The sequence below is a fragment of the Balaenoptera acutorostrata genome, chromosome 2, assembly GCF_949987535.1.
Source record: "Balaenoptera acutorostrata chromosome 2, mBalAcu1.1, whole genome shotgun sequence".
Classification (NCBI taxonomy): Eukaryota; Metazoa; Chordata; class Mammalia; order Artiodactyla; family Balaenopteridae; genus Balaenoptera; species Balaenoptera acutorostrata.
The window spans coordinates 174,782,097-174,805,034 of record NC_080065.1 but is presented as its reverse complement, the minus strand read 5'-3'; the positions used below and the strand labels follow the sequence as shown (position 1 = coordinate 174,805,034).

General features: G+C 50.4%; 1 protein-coding gene across 18 annotated transcripts in view; it reads right to left on the bottom strand.

The window, feature by feature from the left end:
* Window positions 1-19,158, bottom strand: part of EPS15L1 (epidermal growth factor receptor pathway substrate 15 like 1) — a 101,976-nt gene extending 82,818 nt beyond the window's left edge. For 16 of the 18 annotated variants that reach the window (XM_057539884.1, XM_057539885.1, XM_057539899.1 and 13 more), the window contains exon 1: window positions 19,070-19,125. In XM_057539884.1, the coding sequence (XP_057395867.1) occupies window positions 19,070-19,102 (33 nt within the window). In that variant the 5' untranslated portion in view covers window positions 19,103-19,125. Of the gene's footprint in view, window positions 1-19,069 lie in introns of all 18 variants that reach the window. The other 2 variants (XM_057539883.1, XM_057539892.1) reach the window with 2 other exon arrangements.
* Window positions 19,159-22,938: the final 3,780 nt, after the last annotated feature.

The window sequence follows — 22,938 nt, the reverse complement described above, 5'->3', positions numbered from 1 at the left end:
GAGCCCCCTGAGACCTGAGAGTGGGCACCAGAGCTGCCCACCTCTGCCTAACCCCAAAGCGAGCCCAGGGGCAAAGGTAGAAAGGGGACAGGCCAGGGGACAAGGCCTTCAGTGTAAGAGGCTGCAGACAGCTCTGAGATGGCTTCAAGAATGGACAGAGCCGGCCCAGGAGGGTGTTCCCTCCACCAGCCCACTGTGCTAAGATGCCATCTTTGACTCTGAATTGTTCATTGAAGTTCAATATAACTTTCAATTTGATCTTTCAGTTGGTCTCCTAAAATACTAAGAAAAGTTCCTGTGGCCTCTTCACTCTAACCTCCACCCCAGAGGCAACCTACAAATGGGGAGACAGGGAGGGCAGCACATCAGAGAACAAGTTCACATCCTTCTCCTGGGAGGCCTTTAAACTCCACAGTTCATGCAAGTGCACGCAATTTTAATGCTGGAGAAAACCAGCTTGAGATGAGGAACACAGCAGTACTACTTTGGAGGGGAAACCCTGAGGACTGGGGTTCTGGCCACACCTAACCCTCTCAGGATTGAGTCCATCCAGCTCTCTGATTCCTGCTTTCATCCATGGGCAGGAGCTCTTATGCAAAACAAAGCAATGATCGCTGGCCTTGCTTGTTTCAAAATGACATTTGTAAAGCAAATTAATTTTCGTTTTAAAACTTTTAGAAAAGTATAATTCCTTGTTCTGATAAATAGTGGATCACATTTACTGAGCCTCACTATTTTCTATCCTGTACCTCATTTAATTGTCCCAAACAATGCTATGGGCAGGTACTACTGTTCGTCCCAATTTATGCGTGAGGAGACTGAGGTAACCTTGCCCAGGGTCACACAGCCAAGGAGTGATGGAGCCAAAGGAGACCCAGGCCATGTGGCACTAACCTACTCTGCACCCTGCAAAAATAGCCCAGGCATGACAGAGCCAGACACAGGGCCACTGCACAGCCTCCCGTGCATGCTCACCTGAGAAAAGGCAAAACATGTGATTATGTCATGGTACATTTTATTCAACAGACATGGTCAAAGTGCAAGACTTGACTTAAGCATATGAACTGACTTGAAAACCAGTGCAGCCTGCCATTTCCTCAGGAAAACTGAGACCCCATAACGGCTGTGTTTTTCAAAGCTGTTGCCAAGTTTTGCAGGAAGTTAGGCACATAACACCAAAAGACATCCCTGTCTGAGTTCCTCCTTGGAAAGCAAGATGCTGACGCAAAAACAAGGCTAGAGAAGTGCTCACTTGATAATCCTTGCATTTCGCCTTCCACTTAGAGTTAGTTCCCCTCACTATTTGCACAACCATTACCATGGCGGTGCGCACAGCCCTCCAGGCAGGCCGGACCATATTCTGCAGGTGAGGAAACCGGGACATAACTCAGTAGCACTCAAAGAGCATCAGCAAACACTGGGGCATCCTGAACCTCCCTGAAACTGACAGCTCACTCCAACTGCCAGACGAGACGTTTCTAAGCCAGAGCTAAGGTGAACACTGCCGAGAGAACTGAAACATGAGAAAGAGCTGTCATAAATCCTGAAGAAAAAGACATCTCAATTTAAAAACGAGCAAAGGATAAGAAAAAGGTGATTCTGAAAGAAGAGATGCAGCAACGTTAGGGGAGATGTTCAATTTTGGTACTGCAAAATAGAATGAAATGACAGTTGTTTGCTATCAGGTTGGCAAAGTCAAAGAGAGGTGCCATGCCGGGTTGGCAAAGGTGGAAACACATCTCGGGCCCTGCCAGTGGGAAAATAAACTGAGTGGAATGGCCTTCTGGAGGCCAATGCAACAACATGTGATAAATGTGTATGCCCCTGATATGCAGGCTTAACGTGATTCTTTGTTGATACAGGTAAGATTACTCTAAAATTTATACAGAAAGGCAAAGGAGCTAAAACAACGTTGAAAAAGAATAAAGTGGGAGGAATCAGTCTACTCAATTCCAAGGCTTGCTATAAAACTACAGTAATTACGACAGTGTGGCACTGATGGAGGGAAAGACACGTAGAACCATGGAACAGAACAGCGAGCCCAGGAACAAACCCACAAAGATACGCCCAGCTGACTTCTGACAAAGGTGCAAAAGCCCCTCAGGAGGAAAGAGGCCTGTTCCACAAATGGTGCTGGAGCAACTAGCCATCCAGAGGAAGAGAATGAGCCTGGAGACCTAAGTCTCACACTCTTTACAAAATTAACTCCAAGTGGATCATGGACGTAAATGTAAAACTATAAAACTTTTAGGAAAAAACAAAGGAGAAAATATTCAGGATCAGGGGCTGGGCAAAGAGTTCAGACTTGCCACCAAAAGCCTGATTCATAAGAAAAAAAAAATTGATAAACTGGACCTCATCAAAATTTTAAATGTTTGATCTACGAAAGACCCTGATAAGAGGATGCAGAGACAAGCTACAGATTAGAAGGAAATACAGCTGACCCTTGAACAACGTGGGGGTTAGGGGTGCCCACCCTCCACACAGTCAAAAATCCGAGTGTAACTTATAGTCAGCGCTCCATACACAGTTCCTCTGTACCTGCAGTTCCACACCTATGGAGTCAACCAACCTCAGATCAAGTAGTACTGTAGTACACATTTAATGAAGAAAATAAAATAAAAAGTTTTTTAAAAATAAAGAAAAAAGAAAAGAAAAAATTCACATATAAGTGGACCTGAGCAGTTCAAACCTGTGTTGTTCAAATGTCAACTGTATTTGCCAATCACATATCCAACAAAGGACTAGTATCTGCAATACATAAAGAACTCTCAAAATTCAACAACAAAAAAGGAAACAATCCAATGAGAATATGAGCATAAGACATGAAGGAACAATTCGCCAAAGAGGATATACAGATGGCAAGTAAGCACATGAAAAGATGGCTAGCATATCGTTAGCTAGGAAATGTAAATTAAAAACCACTGTGACAGGGAACTATATTCAATATACTGTAATAACCGATAATGGAAAAGAACCTGAAAAGTTACACATATAACTGAATCATTTTGCTGTACACCTGAAACTAACACATTATAAATCAACTATACTTCAATTAAAAAAAAAATTGGGGGCTTCCCTGGTGGCGCAGTGGTTGAGAATCTGCCTGCCAATGCAGGGGACACGGGTTCGAGCCCTGGTCTGGGAGGATCCCACATGCCGCGGAGAAACTAGGCCCGTGAGCCACAATTACTGAGCCTGTGCGTCTGGAGCCTGTGCTCTGCAACAAGAGAGGCCACGATAGTGAGAGGCCCGCGCACCACATTGAAGAGTGGCCCCCGCTTGCCGCAACTGGAGAAAGCCCTCGCACAGACACGAAGACTCAACACAGCCAAAAAATAAATAAATAAATAAGCCTACAAAAAAAAAAAATTGTCTTGAAAAACCACAGTGAGAGGCCACCACACACCTATTGGAATGGCTAAAACAAGAAATAGTGACACCGGGACTTCCCTGGTGGCGCAGTGGTTAAGAATCCACCTGCCAATGCAGGGGACACGGGTTCAAGCCCTGGTCCAGGAAGATTCCACATGCCACGGAGCAACTAAGCCCGTGCACCACAACTACTGAGCCTGCGCTCTAGAGCCTGTGAGCCACAACTACTGAGCCCACGTGCCACAACTACTGAAGCCCGTGCACCTAGAGCCCATGCTCCGCAACAAGAGAAGCCATTGCAATGAGAAGCCCGCGCACCGCAACAAAGAATAGCCCCTTCTCACCGCAACTAGAGAAAGCCCGCATGCAGCAACAAAGACCCAATGCACAAGGAAGCCAAAACAAAACAAAACAAAACAAAAGAATCCACCTGCCAAGGCAGGGAACACAGGTTCGAGCCCTGGTCCGGGAAGATCCCACATGCCACGGAGCAACTAAGCCTGTGCACCACAACTACTGAGCCTGCGCTCTAGAGCCCGTGAGCCACAACTACTGAGCCCATGTGCCACAACTACTGAAGCCTGCGTGCCTAGAGCCTGTGCTCCACAGCAAGAGAAGCCACCGCAAAGAGAAGCCCATGCACTGCAACGAAGAGTAGCTCCCGCTCGTGGCAACTGGAGAAAGCCTGTGCGCAGCAACGAAGACCCAATGTGGCCAAAAATAAGAATAAATAAATAAATAAATTTATTTAAAAAAAAAAGAATTGGTGACACTGGTAAGCATGCAGAGAAACTGGATCACTCATACGGAGCTTGTGGGAATGTAAAAAGGTACAACTACTCTGGAAAACAGCTTGGCAGCTATTAAAAAAAAAAAACTAAACTAAACATGCAACTATCACAGGACCCAGCAACTGTCCTGGGCATTCATCCAGAGAAATGAAGACTTAAGTTCACAGAACACCCTGTACTCAAATGTTTAGTGCAGCTTTATTCATAATCGCCCAAAACTGAAGCACGCCAGATCTCCTTCAATGGGTAACTGCTTCAATGAACCGTGGTCCCACAGCACCATGGAATACTACTTGGCTATGAAAAGGAATCAACTACGGATATACACAACAACCCGGGAGAATCTCCAGAGGATTATACTGAGTGAAAAAGGCCAATCTCCAAAGGTTACATACTGTATGATTCCACTGTACATTATTAAAATGCTGAAATTATAGAAACGAACAGATTAGTGGTTGCCAAGGATTCAGAAAGGGAAGTGGGTGTGGCTGTAAAAGGGCAACTACAGAGATCCCTGTGGGGATGGAGCTGTTCTGCATCTGACTGTAGCAATGTCAATGTTTCGGTAAGGATGGTGTCCTACAGATTTGCAAAATATTACCACTGGAGAAAACCAGATAAAGAATACACAGGATCTCTCTGCATCATTGTTTTTTAACAATTGCATGTGAATCTACAATTACCTCAAAATTAAAAAAAAAAAAAAGAGACTCAGGAGATGTCAAAACCAAACGCAAGGTGATATTTTTAGATAATCAGGGAAATTTGAATATGGACTGGGTATCAGATTATTATTAATTAAGTTGTGGTATGGCACTGTGGTAATGTAAAAGAAAACAGTCTCAGCTACTAGAAGTGCATATTGAAATATGATTTCTAAGATGAAAAACACTTGGGTAAAGACATTTGCAAAACGTTGGCATCTGCTGTGAACGGGAAGTGAGTACATGGGAGTTCATTAAACTCTTCCCTCTACTTTTAGTGTGCTTAAAATTTTACATAATTAAAGACCAACATTTGATGTGTTTCTGCTCTGGCAAGGATTTTAATGGTACAAGCTGCTTCAGGTTTAAGTGTGATAAATGAAAAGTAGCTTTATCACTGGCAGGATCGTGCTTTTGTCAAATAATAAAAACCAGAATTTATTTATTTGTTAATTTCTTTAACAAATAATTTCTTTCTTTTTATTATTTGACAAAACCAGAATTTGCTTTTGTCAAATAATAAAAACCAGAATTTCTTTAGGCCTTCCCGATACTCTAGGGTCTCCTCCTGGGATTCTGTAATGATCAGATATGCAGGAAGGCAGAAGGGCAAGAGGGTTAGATCAGTTTGCCCTTCTTCAGGGCGGGACTGCAGGTGACAGTAAAGGACTGGAAATAGTCAAGAACTAGTTAAGCCAATAATGAACTGCTGTGTCTCCTTGGGACAGAATACCACAGAGCGGTAAAAATGGCACAGGCAGAACGTTTACGTTGTTTGCTCAAGTGAAAAGGGAGGGCCCAAATCAGCACGCAGTCATGACCTGGCTGGTACGCACACAGCGATCACATCCACTTGGATCTAAACCTGGCAGGACGGACACCACATGTGTACAGTGATTCCTATCTGTGAACTGGCTGCCTCTCCCGGCTGTCTGAGTTCTCCAGTGATCCACGTTAGCGCACACTGCTTTTTGTAAATAGGACAGAAAAGGGAAAACGAGGCGCGAAAGGAGAAGAGGGATCTGAAGGATGATACACGATTCTCCCCAGGGACCCAAATGACCGCCATGACGAAGGCCAGCTGAAGACGTGTGCCTGCCATTTGGCCCAGAATGTGGGGCCTCCCTCCGACCCATGCAGAACTCAGGGCCTGCAGTGGGGACATGACACGGGGGAGTTCTCCTACAAGGAGAACCAAGGAGCAAGAGAACCACACCTGAAAGTTTAGACACACAATGAGGCATCAATGTGAACCAGCCAGGCAGGGGGAGTTTAGGGCGAGACGCCACCTGGAAAAACACAGAATCAAGGTGTGAAAGCTTCCATGCTCCGGGAGTCCAGCACTCTCAATCCCATCTACCGGAAACAGAAGTGAGGAAGGAACAAAAGTCACTGGAGGCAGCCTTCCTGCTCCAACACACTGCGCTGCACAGGATGCAGGACCAGGCAGGAATGGCAGACACAGTGAGATGACAGGTCTGCACACCCCTTGCTGAGAGGTCTGAATGTCGTCCTGTCCTCCTGAAGGCGACCTGAACAGACGCGCTCATGAGAAGGTGAACCGAGTATGCACACAGCTACTCAGATCGGGTGACAGGAGGGAGGGGAGGAAGCTAGGGAGAGACTGCCGTCGTCCTCCAGGAGAACGAGGCCCAAAGAACACAGCCATCCACGATGCGGAAACACGCAGAGAAGAGGGGGCTGTTCCCCCTTGAACATGTTTCTCCGGGATGTCCCTATGGGACGTCGAGGTGGAAATCTCTTTTCCATTCCAGCAGTATCTATGGAGTGCCTGCCTGGTCCCAGGCACTGGCCTCCACTGGGGTGCAGCAATGAATAAGGGGACCACGCCCCCAGCCCAGCCTCTCAGAACTCCTGGTCTTGAGGAGAATGTCATTAGACGTGACAACACACGCAGCGGGCTGTAAGTGCTATGAGGAAAAGACAGGGTGGAGGGCGACTCTGTAGCCCACAGACACACACCTGCGAGGGCAGGGAGACGGCGGCTACGCTGCTGAGCCTGCCCGAGGGGACACGAGACAACCAACAGGCTGAGGAGCACCCACACGGATGCGCTGGGGGAAGACAGGCCCACAACGGAGACAGAAGGAGGTGCCGTTGGCAAGAAAACACCAAGGGAGTGGGGTCCTGTGGGGACCAGAGGGGGGGCACAGAGAGAGGGGTACAGGGTTGAGTACGGCCATGCAGAGGAGCAGGTGGATGGCACTGGAAAGGGACCTTGCCCAGGCAGCGTGGGTGGGGCAGGGAGCAGATTCCAGCCAAACACTGCTGCTTAAGATCAACGTGGCCCTGGGGACTTCCCTGATGGTCCAGTGGTTAAGACCCTGTGCTTCCACTGCATGGGGCATGGGTTCGATCCCTGGTCGGGGAACTAAGATCTCGCATGCCTCATGGAGTGCCCCCCTCAAAAAAAATTTTTTTTAATTAAAAAATAAATAAATAAAAAGATCAACGTAGCCCTGGCCTCCCTGCAGCTCTCCCTGGACACCACTCCTCCAGGCGTCGCAGAGAACACCCCCTGCCCCATCATTTCCATTCTATCTTCCCTTCCTCCATTCGATGGACCAGGCCCTGAAGAGGCCCTGGGGAGACTCATAGGGGCGACATCTTAGCAGTAAGTGCCCCCTACACAGCAGGGCACCTACAGCCCTCCTTGAAAGCACCCGTTTCTCACGGTGCTCCCAACTTTCCCCAAGTGTGCTCTGAACCTTCCCAAAATTCCTTTTCTACATCGGCCACCCCAGGGTTCCAACATCCCTGCCATCTTCTGAGCCCTGGCCCAACATTACACGAGGACCCAGGGATCCCCAGGACAGATGGAGTCAGCAGCTCTCTGTGCCTCCTCCCTGCTCCCCTCTGTAGGTGGCACGACCAGCCTCCCACTGCCCACTGCTCTTCCTCAGAGCCTAGGAGCCCTCTAGGCACCAGGCACCAAGCCAAGCTCCCGGATTCCACTGTGAGCAGAAAGGCAGTCCCCGCCACCGCAGAGCAGCGCGTCACATCACGGTCTGGTCAGGGAACAAACACACAAAGGCACTGGCAAGGGCAGCACAGGAATGGAGCTTTGTCCTGCCGGGGAGGCAGGGAGGGATTAGGTAGACAGAGCAGCGAGGGTGGCCTTCCAACCCCCTCCTCGCTCTGCACACACCTCTGCCCAGGCCCCAGCCTCTCAGCTGGCACCTCACCTTCACCAGCTTCCCCCTCCATCCCATTTGGCAGGAGGTCACGCCCCTGCTCGAAAAGACCCTCTGTGGTTGCTGAGGGAGTGTGAAGCTCCACCTGGCCATGCTTTCGATGCACCCCAAAGCCACCTCCCGGCCCTGCCAGGTTAACTTCCCCCAAACTCACCCGTACACACACACACACACTCACTTGCTCACAGACACACACACAGCCGTCAAGCCCCGCCTTCCTTCCTGGTCTGGCAGATGCTCTACTGAACACACTGTGCACCTTTCACCCTTGTCTGGGCACAAATTATCCTGGGGGGAGGGGGGATCTGCCTGCTGAAAGCCAGTTACCTTCCAGCCCCAGCACCAAACCCCCTGCTGTAAGACACTGCCAAAATTCCCAACTGAAATGAGTGCCTCTCTCCCACACTCCTAATTTATGTTAAGGCTACTGTTATGACCGGGCCCCCTCCCTACATTTCACTACTTGGGGGGTGGAGGTTTCACATTTATTCAACCCCACCCACAACGCTGGGCCCATACCTTCAGGAAAAGTTTGTTCATGGGACAGGTGAGATTTAGATGAAACCTCGGGAGGGAGTGGGTAAGATGGGTAGAGAGTGGTCAGTTCTCAGGCAGACAAAGCTCCACCCCTCAGACTTCCCTGGTGGCACAGTGGTTGAGAATCCGCCTGCCAATGCAGGAAACACGAGTCCCAGCCCTGGTCCGGGAAGATCTCACATGCCGCGGAGCAACTAAGCCCGTGCACCACAACTACTGAGCCTGCGCTCTACAGCCCGCTAGCCACAGCTACTGAGCCTCTGCTCTAGAGTCCACGAGTCACAACTACTGAAGCATGCGCTCCTAGAGCCCGTGCTCTGCAACATGAGAAGCCACTGCAATGAGAAGCCTGCGCACCGCAATGAAGAGTAGCCCCCCGCTCGCTGCAACTAGAGAAAGCCCATGCACAGCAACAAAGACCCAACGCAGCCAAAAATTAAAAATAAATAAATAAATAGATTTATTTAAAAAAAAAAAGCTCTACCCCTCAGAGGCAGAGTGAAAAGCTACAAAGCCTCTCAGGGCCTCAGTTTCCCCATCTGTAAAATGGAGATAATACAGTGACTGCCCTGACCATCCCTGTAAGTATCAAATGAGAATATGTAGGTAACTAAATGTCCATTGACAGATAAATGGATAAAGAAGATGTGGCACATATATACAATGGAATATTACTCAGCCATAAAAAGGAACGAAATTTGAGTTATTTGTAGTGAGGTGGATGGACGTAGAGTCTGTCATACAGAGTGAAGTAAGTCAGAAAGAGAAAAACAAATACTGTATGCTAACACATATATACGGAATCTAGAAAAATGGTACTGATGAACCTAGTGGCAGGGCAGGAATAAAGATGTAGATGTTGAGAACAGACTTGAGGACACAGGGAGGAAGGGGAGGCTGGGACGCAGTGACAGAGTAGCACTGACATACATGCACTACCAAATGTAAAACGGATGGCCAGTGGGAAGCTGCTGCATAGCACGGGGAGATCAGCTCGGTGCTTTGTGACCACCTAGAGGGGTGGGATAGGGAGGGTGGGAGGGAGGCTCAAGAGGGAGGGGATATGGGGATACGTGTGTGCATATGGCTGATTCACTTTGTTGTACTGGCAGAAACTAACACAACATTGTGAAGCAATTATACTCCATTGTGAAGCAATTATACTCCAGTATAAAAAAAAATTATACACTCAAAAAAAAAATATGTAGGTAAAGCACACGCTACAAAGGGAAGCAGTTGTTATAACTATTATTATGGTGGTTGTTATTATTGTTACTGAGACAGAAGAACAGGTTTTATCTACAAAGAATTGTCATCCTTACAGCTGGCCGTGACAAACGATCTTTTTACCGAACAATAAAATATTTCACCAAACGTTGGACACACTATAGTACATATCGTACTCGTTTTCTCACTCAACTAGTTGGCTGAGCTGCTCCCAACACCAGGACAGAACAGTCTTTTACCAGTTCTCTTGGTCTCAGTGGTCGTTCTTTCTAAACATACAATTTCACACATAGTAGGTTAAGTACATACCTATAAAAACCCACTTACAGGGTTGTGAATTAAAGAATATTTTCCAGTGGCAAAAAGGCAACAAAAAAATCAAAAAGTCAAATGCCAATACTAAAAATTTGGCCTGAAAGAAAATGCTGATTCCATGGCCTGATGTGTGAGCACCACAGTGACCCACAGGACTGCCCGACCCACTAGGCATCACGGGTATCAGCTCATCCCTTTGGGAACCCTCTTCTCCACAGAGGTAATGTTCAAAATGTTCAAAATGGATGTAGGCGTGCACTGAGGGCATAGAAGCCGCTCTAATCTTTATCGAAGAAAACACCCAAAGGGAGAAACATCTGTGATCACACATGCCAAAGTCTATAGGGTTCTGGGACCTCCAATAGTGCTGTTTCTCAGGTGTGGGGGAATTTAGAGGGCTAATCCATCCCCAAAACTTCAGAGTCCTGGTTAAGCAGTCTCCTAAAGAGGGCCTGTCAAGTTTTTTTCTTGTTTAATCTTTCCTCTTTAAAAACAGCGTGAAAGAAGATAGTTTTCTTTCTCCACTGGAAATGTAAAGTTGAAAAGCCCATCCTATATGGGTTAAGAAAAGCCAATCTTCTATGGATCAACAGGGATGCTTGTCACTGTCATGAGTAAATCAGAGAACCCCTTCCCATACCCTCTCACAGCAGAAGTGAAGAGGCAGCGGGAACCCTGGGGAGGGGTGGGGGCCTGGCCGTCAGGATGCTGGCCCAGGGGTGAGGGGGGTGCCCTGACTTTCGTCACCTGTAGAGTACATACGTGCCTGTTTCTTCACCCAAGACATAAAATACAAAATGTTCCCACCAATCGACTACCAACAAGAGCAGCTAGAGAGAGACTGCACTCCTGGCTGCTATTCAGAGCATGCAGCAATCAATCAACAGGTGACGATCACCTGCCTGCTTCAGATGCTGGGACACAGCAGGGATAGAGCCGCTCCTGCCCTCCCAGGAGCCCACAGCATGGCATCCACGGGAGTTTTAGATCTGTGGGCCAACCCAGACATCCCACCTCCCCAGGAGGTCTGACACCAGGCATTTTACCTCTCTCCCTTTTCAGTTTCCTTGTTCAGAAATAAGCACAAGAATGATGACAATGACACCTCCCTGACAGGGAGTCAGTGGTGAATGGGCACAAAGTGGGTATCCAACCACACTCCCTTACTTCCACACAAGACCTGTGCCCCAAATCTCTCCGCAACACCACTCTGGGACACCCTGGGTGATCAGAGTCTGGGAACGGGGGCTTTGACTGGGCAGAGCGGATAGGAGGGGCAAACTATAAAGATAGGGGTGGAGGGGCGAGCAGCCAGACTGAAAGGCTGCACACTTCTGCTTCCTCTGGTCCTATTGGAACAGAGGAGGGAAAAGAAAAAGGGAGATGCAGGTCTCCTCTTCCTCCTCTCCTATGTCCAGCCCAGTGGAGGCAATTCATTCCACTTCTGCGGGCTGCCACCGGACCTCCACGAGGATGTCCGCCACAGGGTGTCTGGATTATCCGTGCCTGGGAGCCCGGCTCCAGTTCAGCCATCTGAAGGGCAGATGCTCAGTTTTATTTATCTTAGGTCTGAGCCAGCACAAAGTAGGTGCTCAGTAAATGTAACATGCGGGGGGGGGGGGTGTCCCCAAGAGATGGGCTGTGCCTCAATGTGGGGTCAGGCCCAGCCTGGAGGGCCTGCTGCAAAGGTGATGAAGGTCCGGTCTCAACTGACACAGCCACCACCTGGTGCCACCCACCTGGCTCCCACAAAGGCTTGTCTCGTCCTGCTGGCTGCCCACACCACACCTGCTTCTTCCTCCTGCTTCCTGCCCCCACTCAGAGGATCCCTGTCCAGGTAGCCAATCCACATACTCCTTTGATCATCAGCCGCTCTGCTCTTCCAGAAACCTCGGGCCAGGTTGCTCTGCATCACTTCAGGACTGTAGCACAGCAAATGTCTCTGAGCTAGTACCCAGCTCTGGGCATTCCCTGTATAAGCAGTCAGACAATCTAAATGTGTCACTTCACTCCTCAAGAACTGCCAGAGCTCCTAACTGCCTCTCATAAAGTGGACCTGCCCTACCCGTCAGCCTTTAGTTCAACAGATGACTCCTAGCACCTAGGGTACAAGGTCAAATTAAAACCTGCACAGCCCCTGCCTTTGTTGACACGGTCTAGGCAGTGGGGGAGAAAGACCATCAATCAAATACTCCCACCAACAGAAAATTACAAACTGGTATGTGGAAAAGTACAGGGTATCCCCAAAGGCAGTAACAGAAAAGCTGGGCCAGGCTGTCAGGGAAGTGATGAGCCAGCTGAGACGTGAAGAGGAGTAGGGATTAACCGGAGATGAAGTGGGGGAGAGGACAGTCCAGAGAGGCCGTGAATACCATGTGCAAAGGCCCTGAGGCAAGAGAGACTATGCAAGCAACTGAAAGAAGGGCCTAGGGGCTGCAGGGCAGAGCAACAGGTCTGGGAGGTGCAGGATGCAGGGGTGCCATGTGCCGCGTGGGGCAGAGGCCTGATCCAGTCCACAGACAGTGACGGCCAGGCACCACCTTCCCCTGCTTTCAGCCAGCATGTACAAAAGGAGGAGAACCGCTCTCTATCAGCCAGTCCAGAACACAGTCAGTAAATCGATTCTGCTATCAAGAACTGCAACAATCCCACTCAGCAGGCAGAGCCGGGCGGCAATCTGAGGAGACGGCTGTTTGCGGTCATCTGTAACCTCTACTTCCCCCTCCATCAGCCTGTAGCTGTAAGACTGCTGTGGCGGGCAAAGCACTCCACGCAGGAGCAGCCTTTGGGCCACAGAGCCGGCAGGTCTCCTTTCCTCCCCCACATCTGCGTCAGCCACTCTCTGGACAAGCAGACACCCTGTCAGGCCCTTTTGTCTCAGGCCAATTTGTAGGCCAGGCGCAGACTCCTGTGTCCCATTTTACCATGCCACCTTCTTCCCTTCAACCCTAAGTCACCCTAGTTAAAAGAGGGACATGCACCCCAAAGTCCCATCCCCGGCCTCACATTCGGCCCTTTGAGCTGGAGTTCCAGTTTCTCGGCTTCGGCTCATTCTGCTCTGCCTCTGTCAGAAAGGCCATGCCTCCCTCCCTTCCCAGGATCTCCACAGCCCAGTCCAAATGCCCCTTCTCCTCCAGGCAACTGTCTCCAACACACCCAAGTGCAAGCCAGTCACCCGGCCCTCCTCCAGCTCGGACCTGAGCCTCGCCAGCCAGAGCAGAGTACACTCTCCCTGGGGGCCGGGCGTGGCCCACTCATTCCTCCATCAGCCTCTGGAAGCTCTGAGTACCCACTGCAGCAGGGAAGCCTGCCGATCCCTCATAAAGACGACGAGCAGGTCTTTCCATCTGCCCCTCCACCTTCAAAAACAATAAAATAAAAATGTAAACAAGTGATCTTCTCTCCACCAGACTCCATAGAACCTAATGATGAAGTAGCAGGACCACTGTTTAAAAACAAATGAGACCTCACACTACCATAACGTTTGGCAGCTTAAAAAAAAAAAAAAAAATTCCAAGACAGGAAACCGTGGTGCAACGCAGAGCCCAGGACAGGGGTCAGAAGAGCCGTGTCAGCGTGAGCTTGCTGGGTGCCACCTTTGGCAAGTGACATAAGGTCTCTGGGCCTCAGTTTACCCCTTTATATAAAGCGAGGATGACTGACCAGGGTGACTGGGAGGATAATCTGAGCCATCCAAATGCCTTTCCTACTCAGTCCTTGGAGCCTGTGTCGACTCCAGGCCTGCCCAGACCTCCGTATCTGACTGTGCCCTCCTCGGCTTTACACTTCTCACAGCGCAGATGGCATCACTATACTGTGTATGTGTTTGCTCATTTCTGTACGTCTGCACCCTCTCCTTAGAACCTCAGCTCCCTGGGGCAGGATGGTCTTCAGGTTTGCTGGTACATCCTGCTGCCCAGAAAGCACCAGCCAAGAGAAGATGCCCAGTAAATGCTTGAACAAACAGCGTGCTACACAAATGAAGGCACTTTGCACACACGTCCATCACCCTGAGGGATTCTGACACTCCACTGTTGTGAGACAGATAAAACAGGTATAGAGTATTATTCCCAATTTGCAGATGGGGAAACTGAGGTGCAGAAAGTACTGCATAACTGAGGTCACTGAAAGAATATCTGGGAACCCTAACATTGAAAAACAGGCACCCTGAAGGGGCCTCAAATGATAATGGGGCTCCGAGAGCACCGTCCCGAGGAAGAATAACGAGTAGCTTTCCGAGTGAGTGCTGGCTGCTCAGTTCAGGTCAAAGCGGACAGCACCCCTGGAGTGGGGCTGATGAGGTGCCTCTCACCACCGGTGGCCGGGGCTGTCGGCACAGCCTGAGGCATCAGAGAGTGGACACTCTATCCAATACATCTGCTCAAAGACAGTCACTTGCTTCCCCGATCAACTGATCAGGATTAAGAACCAGGCAGGGGAAAGTTGTTTTAAAGCTCAAAGTTGGGGCAGAAAAGGCAAAACTCACATGTTCTTGCTTCACTGGGAGCCACGTAGTCAACAAAAACCAGGTTGAGGCAGTTCAATAAGACAGAGACAGCCAGGGAACTCGGGATCTTACAGGGTGAGCCAAATTTACTCTAAAACATGGCTCTCACAACATTGTAAAGCAACTATACTCCAATAAAAATTAATTAAAAAATAAACAAAATAATAAAACCTGGCTCTCTACCACCTCCCCCCCAATTTATACTGCATTAACATTCTAGTAAGACACAGAAACTAGCAATTATTTTGGAGGAAAAAACAAGGGACAAAAGGACAAACAAGTGTCCCAAGCACTGAGTCTTCATTCCAGACACATTTGCCTGGTGCTGCTGTGGGCCAGCAGGCCGCCTAGAAGAGCGAAGGAGCAGGGCTCTGCAGGCAGACAGATGTGGGTTCAACCCCAGCTCTGCACCCACCAGCTATGGGACTTCAGCAAGTTACTTAATTTCTCTGGGTCTCAGTTTCCCGTTTGAAAAATGGGAATAAAGTACTCTTAAAACAGTGGTACCCATTAAAAAGAAACATATGACTAAGTGGGGAGGAAGGAAGAAGGAACTCCTTGGGCACCGGGCAGACTCTCATTGTCACTGAGCCTGACGCTCTCCTCCCATTACCATTGTTCCCTGGGTCTGGTGGCCACGCAAGGGACCCACAGAAGGTACGGGGGGGAGAACGCCCGTTCAGATGGGGCTGAAGGAAGACACCACCAAAGTGGCCTCTGGGGCAGGCAGGATGCAGCAGGAGGTCACAGCATGAGGTTCTAGCCATTGCGGGGTGGGGAGGGTTGGGAGGCGGTGTTAGAGTGCTCTGCACCAGAGGCAGGAACATACAGAAAGAAAGGATGCAAGCAGGAGAGGCTGAAATTTGGGAGAAGAGAGACAGTTAAGGCTGAGGGCAGGCTACAGTGACGGACAAGTGTTGCAGGGCTCGAGGAAGACCAGTCCCAAGGACAGGCCACTGGGGTTAAGGACCACCGTGTGCTCTTGTAGGTTACTGGGGCAAGGTCGCCAGTAACCTACAAGAGCACAAAGGGGTACAAAGGGGGTAAGGGACACAGGTGCATTTCCAGGGTGGGCCGCAATTAAAGAGGAGAGGTGAAGGGGGGCGCTGGGAGAAACATAAATCAATGAGACATTGATGGAGGAAAAAACTCACTTCTAGAGGGAGAACTACCTACTCTTCAAATTGACAAGATTTATATTCAGGGTCAGAGAAGACTATATGGGGAGAGGACATCACAGATATGGCAGAATAGGGAGCAGACCAGGAAAGATGCTGATGGGAAAAACGCAGACAGGGCTGGAGGCAGAGGAAAAACACCCCACTCTCCACAATCCCACTGGCTACCCGCTTCACTCACCCTCAGCTGGCCATCCACGTTCCAAGTGTGCCCTACACCTCAATGCAACCAGACCACGGCCTCCTGCTCCAGGGGGCTCCCCTAGTGCCCCCAACCAGAAATTATCCTGGAATTATATGCATGCTTCCCCTGTAATAACTGTGAACTCGTGTTAGACTGAACTGAACTTCTGTTAGCCTCAGCTAGACTGGAAGCGCCTGATAGATCTGTACCTCACACCTGGGTCGTCCGACAGGAACATGTGGGGCAGTGCTTCACTTAACAGGTGTAAATGTTTACATAATTACCCAAGGAAGAAAGCCTGGCCATGCCATCATTCAACAAAGGAAAAGGAAAAAGCACACCAGTCAATGACCTGAGCTTGTCAGAGACCAGGGGATTCAGGCTGTCGAGCTCCTCGTTCGAATATGCTCCCACCCGCAAGGGCCCAGACCCCAGGCCACATGGAGGGAAGAAAAGCCACCTGTGAAGGGTGCTGGGTGGTGCAACTCGCTGGTCCCTGCTTCATGGGTTTACCTGACACCCCCTGGGTGCTGAGCACAGAGTCAGGAGCACTGAGCAAGAGATCTATGTCTGGTCTAATGAGGACACAGACAGCAAAGAGACCCACAGACATCTGTGGACCATGACTGGTGCTGACGGGTGGTGTGGCGGAGGCACAGTGCCAGGGGAGGGGGACTTACAACAGGTAACCAGCAAAGGCCTCTGGGGAGAATGACATTTGAGCTGCCACCTGAAAGGAGCCAGGCACTGGCACCACCAAGGTAAGAAATAGGGATGAACGCTTCAGGAAGGAGGAACAGCCCGTGGGACATCATAAGGACAGACAGAGCTTAAACTACGAGCAGAACAGAAAAGCCACAAGTATGGCTGCAGTGTGGGTGCCAGGGTGAGAAAGAAGCAGGGGAGGCTGGCAGGCACCTGACCAGCAGGGATTCCTGGGGAGGGATTGGGATTTTATTCTAAAAGGTGCTAAGCAGATGAATCACATGACCCGATTCAGGTTTTCACACCTTACTTCACAGCAGCAAACCACTGCCTTCCTCTAAAGCTAATCCTTCATCAGTAACGTAAGAATCCCCTCTCTTCGTTGTGTGGATAAGCACGTTAGAAAGTACTTAGTAAGCTCTAAAGCACTCAATTAACGTTAGCTATTGTCATCAAAGTTCAAATTAAAGGCTTCCCTGGTGGCGCAGTGGTTAAGAATCCGCCTGCCAATGCAGGGGACACGGGTTTGAGCCCTGGTCCGGGAAGATCCCACATGCCGCGGAGCAACTAAGCCCGTGCGCCACAACTACTGAGCCTGCGCTCTAGAGCCCGCGTGTCACAACTACTGAAGCCCGCGCGCCTGGAGCCCGTGCTCCACAACGAGAAGCCACCACAATGAGAAGCCCGCGCACCGCAACGAAGAGTAGCCCCCCGCTCGCGACAACTAGAGAAAGCCCACACGCAGCAACGAAGACCAAACGCAGCCAAAAAAAAAAATTAAATAAATAAAAAAATTTTTTTAAAAGTTCAAACTAAGGCAGGTGCCGAAACTGGATAGGAAGTTTTAAAAACCAGGGGCGCTTCCTCATTATATGAGCCTAAGCCTGTTTCATCCCCCCCCCACCATACCCTAAAAGGTAGCAACTGGCTATCAATTATAATACCCAACATCTGTAAGGCACTTAATAGTTTACAGAGCACTTTCATATCTGTTAATTAATGACCACCGGTCTCTAATGCTTTTAATTTAGTGACAGTGTTACAAATTGGCTAGTTCTGGCAATATTTAGCAAGCATGCACGCTCTCCTTGGATCAGCTGACCAGTCATGTCAACCTGCCTAACAGCTCTCCTGGGGTTTGGCATTCTCGCAGCTGTAATCTCTATTTCCAAATGTCCAAATCTGCCAGAGAATTAAATAATGGTTATAATTACAGGATCACTGAGTGAGTCCGATGTGCCAAGCACTGCTCTAAGTGCTTTACATGCTTAATCTTCACCTAATCCCAATACTTTTTTTTATATTCCCATTTTCCAAATGAGGTGGCTGAGGCATAGAGAGGCTAAAGAGCTTCGTCCAAGGACAGTCAGAGAAGTAAGCCTTGGAGCCAAGAACTGAACACAAGATGATGTGACCCTGTGTCCTCACTCTCAATCCCAATGCTGTGCTAGATAATTCTGGCAAAGTGCGTATAATACGGTGCTTGGTACAACACAGCTATTCAGCAAATAAAGGCAGCTGTTATTAGCAGGACATAGGTAGTTTCTAGTTCCCACGAGAGTGTCACCTCCAGGAGAGCAGCGACCTTGTTGGTCTGGGTGACTGCTGCGCTCCCAGCACCTGGCCCGACGCACATTTGACGGATGGATAAATGAATGAACGTCCCTCCCAGAAGGCAGGGTTGCCTGCGCATGTCTCTTTTTTGCACGTCTGTGTCGCGCCACTGATACTGCCCCTTAGTAAGAGCATCTGGCTGATCTGAGGGCACCGCAAGGCGCCCGGAGACTTGCGACCCCCCTCCGTTTCACGGCGCAAGGGTGGCGGAAGCAGCTCCCAGTGGAAGAAGAGTCCGGGATCGCACTGCTGGCAGGTCCTGGCTCCGGCGGGGCTCTGCCCTCCGCCGCGGCGGGGACACTGCCGCCCCGGCGTTGGGACCCGGCAGGAGACAAAGACCCGCGAGGCTGCCGCACCCGCAAAAATGCTTGCTCCCCTGGCCCACCTCCCCGGGAGGCAGCCCAATGCTACCGTGCACCACCCGGCCTGGAAGCTGCGGAGAAGGCCGGGCCCCGGGTGGAGCAGACACGCGCTGCGGCCCCGCCTGCGGGGTCGCCGCCCGCAGAGGGTCGCTCTGGTGCGGAAGGCCGAGGGCCGGACCGGCCTGTCACCTTCAGGACCACCCGCCCGCCCTCCGCCGGGGCCCCTCAGCGCGAGCCGCCGCCGCCCAGCTGGGCCTCCTCACGCTTAGGCCTCCCCGCAGCGTCCGCCTCGCGCCCGGCACGGGCGGCGCCGCAGCTCCCGCCGCCACCCCCCGCCCGCCTGGCCAGCCCGTACCTGCTGTGAGAGGGGGATGAGCGGGGCCGCCATCTTCCCGCGGACTCGGGCTCCGAGCGCCGGGGGGAACGGGGCGGGGCCGCGCGTGCGCACTGGTGCGAGGGGCGGTGCGCGCGCAGCCCGGCCCGGGAGAGGGCGGGGCCGAAGCAGGGCCGCGCACGCTCAGCGGAGCCTGAAGGGGAGGGGGTTGAGGGCGGGGCCGCGCGCGCCTAGCCCCAGCCGGAGGGGGCGGGGGCCGGGACCTTTCCAGAGTGCTACACGCGCTGCTTCACCACTTCCTTCCCAGTTCCTCGGCTCGTCTGCCAAGGTTCCTTACCCCTCCCGGTCCTAGCCGATGATGGGCCGTCTTCTAGGGATGCTCTTCCCATTGCCGTGCGCCTGGCAAAAGCACTATGGAGAGGCCGTCGCCCACCCCGCAGAGGGTCGGGACCCTCACCCTGCCCAACAAGGCGCCCTGTTCCTAGGATAGCTGTGTGTGTGTGTGTGTGTGTGGCCACTTTCTTGCTGTGTGATCTTGGCAAGTCATTTAAGTAGCCTCTCTGCGCCCCCAGTCCCCTCTTCTGAAAAGAGGGAATGGTAATAATATGTGTTTGCTATTGTTCCACCTCTGTGCCTCACGCTGCGCCCCGCACAGAGCAGGCACCTGGTGTTTGCTGGAGGACCATTATGGAGGCGCATTTATTTGTTTAGACATGTTTTGCCTTCTTTTTACTATAGACACCCACTCATCTGTGGCCGGTTTCCACTAAAAGGATGAGGAAGGAAGGTCCTGCTGAGTAGCTGACCACAGTGGCACAAGGTTTCTTCAGCACGGGTCAGCTTCCCCTTGCTTGGTCTCCTGTGATAGTGGCACTTCTCAGGCAGACAAGCTGGAAGGCTGTGCGATCTTGGGGTAGTGAGGGCACAGCTGCCTGTCCACCTCCTCCCCTCTGGAGTCTCACAGCTGCTTGCTCCTGTGTCTTCAGCGACTTGACATACCTCGTGCCCTTCAAATGAGCACAGTGTGCTTTGTGATACATTCAACAACCATTCACCATCAAATGCTCATTGAGTACAGGTGCTCCATTTGTGGGCCAGGCAGACACACACTCTACACAAACAGGTCTCACCCTGGAGCTACCCAGACTTGTTAAGTAGACTAGGTTTCCAGATTCTGGTTTACAGATCTGGGTGCGGCCTGAGATTTTTGCATTTCTACCAAATCCCCAGGAGGTGCTGAGGCTGCTGGTCCCCAGGCCCCCCATTGTGAGAACCACAGGTCTAGAGGAAGGAAACAAGACATGAAAAAATCACATGAGGAGGGAGTTTCCTGGTGGCGCAGTGGTTAAGAATCATCCTGCCAATGCAGGGGACATGGGTTCAAGCCCTGGTCCGGGAAAGATCCCACATGCCGTGGAGCAACTAAGCCGTGTGCCACAACTACTGAGCCTGCGTGCCACAACTACTGAAGCCCGCGTGCCTAGAGCCCATGCTCCGCAACAAGAGAAGCCACTGCAGTGAGAGGCTGGCGCACTGCAACAAAGAGTAGCCCCCGCTCGCCACAACTAGAGAAAGCCTACGCGCAGCAACGAAGACCCAACGCAGCCAAAAAAATAATTAATTGATTTTAAAAAATCACATGAGGAAATAGATAACCAGTGATAAGTGCTACAGAGTAGTCCAATGGTGTGACACTTGAAGGTTGAGCCTGACTGCAGCGACGGTGGGGCCTCGGAATCATCACAAGCAGAAGGAGCTGAGGAGCGGAGAGGCACTTTGAGACTGAGGCTCTGGAACTCAGACAGCAAGACAGAGGGTCTTGAAATGAGGCTGGATTACATACGGTCTGATTGGAGAGCCCCGTGTGAAGAGCAATAAAATAAGACCACATGTGATCCAGCCTCGTCTTGAGACCACCTTGCTCTCCGAGCTCCAAGTTTTCAGCCTCATGGTGCTCCTTCGCTCCTCAGTTCCCTGTGCAAAGAGAAATGAGAGGCCACCAGAGGGTTGTTTTTTTTTTAAGATTTTTTTTTTTTTTTTTTTTTTTGCCACACCGTGCGGCATGCAGGATCTTAGTCCCCCAACCAGGGATTGAACCCAGGGCCCCTGCGTTGGGAGAGCAGAGTCTTAACCACGGGTCCACCAGGGAAGTCCCTCACCAGAGGGTTTTGAACATGAACAGCTGCTCTAGAACAGCAGCTCTGGATAAGGTAGGCAAAGTGGATGGAGAGGGGATGGATGGAAGCAAGTGGGACAGCTGGAAAGATGCAGCGGTGGTCCTGGTGGGGGTGATGGAGGCTTTTAGCTGCCTTGGGTGCTTTATCGGTCCATGTTCCATAAGGAAAAGATAAGTCATCCTAGATATTTCAAACAGAGGACAATTTGTAACAGGAGACTTGAGTGCAAAAGCATTGGAAAAACAGAGGAGAAATGCAAGGTTACCTAAGATTAGTAACAGTAGGAAGCTTCTAGCCTCTTTAGGACTAAAAGTCAAAAGGAAAAGGGTGTTACCCTAAACCCACAACCACTGGGCCCTGAGCAGGAACCCAGATACCGGTCCTCACCGGCCACCACTGTTTCTGCCATTGTTGCTAAAGTCACCACTGTTGTCCCCACTGCCTAAGGTGCCGGCAGGAGCCTGGAAAAAATGGCTTCTCCTCTTTGCCCGTCTTCTGATGTCCTTCTCACAGAACGTAATGGGGCACTAACGGGCAAGGTTGTCTGGGAAAATTGTGCAGGCTTCCAGCCTCGCTGTCGAGAGTCTACAGGGGCAACAAAAACCACAGAGACTATCCTGTCTTGACTGGAACCAGAGGCTCAATGGTGAGAGTCCCACCTGGCCAGCAGCAGAGTGGCCTGGAACTCCCTCTACTACTGTGCCTGCCACCCTGGGCAGTAATCAGCCGTCCTGGGGCCTCTCTCACCAGAGTCTAAAGCTGCGCCGTCCAACACAGTGGCCTCTCGCCACATATGGCAATGTAAGTTTAAATTTAAATCAATTACAATTCTGTAAGGGAGAATCTGTTCCATGCCCCTTTCCAAGCTTCTGGTAGCCTCCAGTGTTTCTTGGCTTGAAGATGGTGTCACCCTGGATCTTTTTTTTTTTTTTTTTTTAATTTTATTTATTTATTTATTTATTTATTTATGTCTGTGTTGGGTCTTCGTTTCTGTGCGAGGGCTTTCTCTAGTTGTGGCAAGCGGGGGCCACTCTTCATCGCGGTGCGCGGGCCTCTCACTATCGTGGCCTCTCTTGTTGCGGAGCACAGGCTCCAGACGCGCAGGCTCAGCAATTGTGGCTCACGGGCTTAGTTGCTCCGCGGCATGTGGGATCCTCCCAGACCAGGGCTCGAACCCGTGTCCCCTGCATTGGCAGGCAGATTCTCAACCACTGCGCCACCAGGGAAGCCCCACCCTGGATCTTTACATGGTCTTCCCTCTGCACATGTCTGTCTCTGTTTCCAAATTTCCCACTTATAAGGATACCAGTCATATCGGATTAGGACCCACCTTAATGATGTCATTATCACTTGATTACGTCTGTAAAGACTTTATTTCTCATTTTGAAATGTATAGAAATATCAAATCACTACGTTGTGGAACAGGAACATAGTGTTGTAGATCAATTATACTTCAAAAAGAAACAAACTCATAGAAAAAGAGATCAGATTTGTTGTTACCAGAGGCAGGAGGTGGGAGTGGGGGGGAATTGGATGAAGGCAGTCAAAAGGTACAAACTTCCAGTTATAAGATACATAAGTACTAGGGATATAATGTACAACATGATAAATATAATTAAGACTGCTGTATGTTATAATGAAAATTGTTGGGAGTAAATCCTAAGAGTTCTCAGTACAAGGAAAACATATTCTTTCTATGTCTTTAATTTTGTA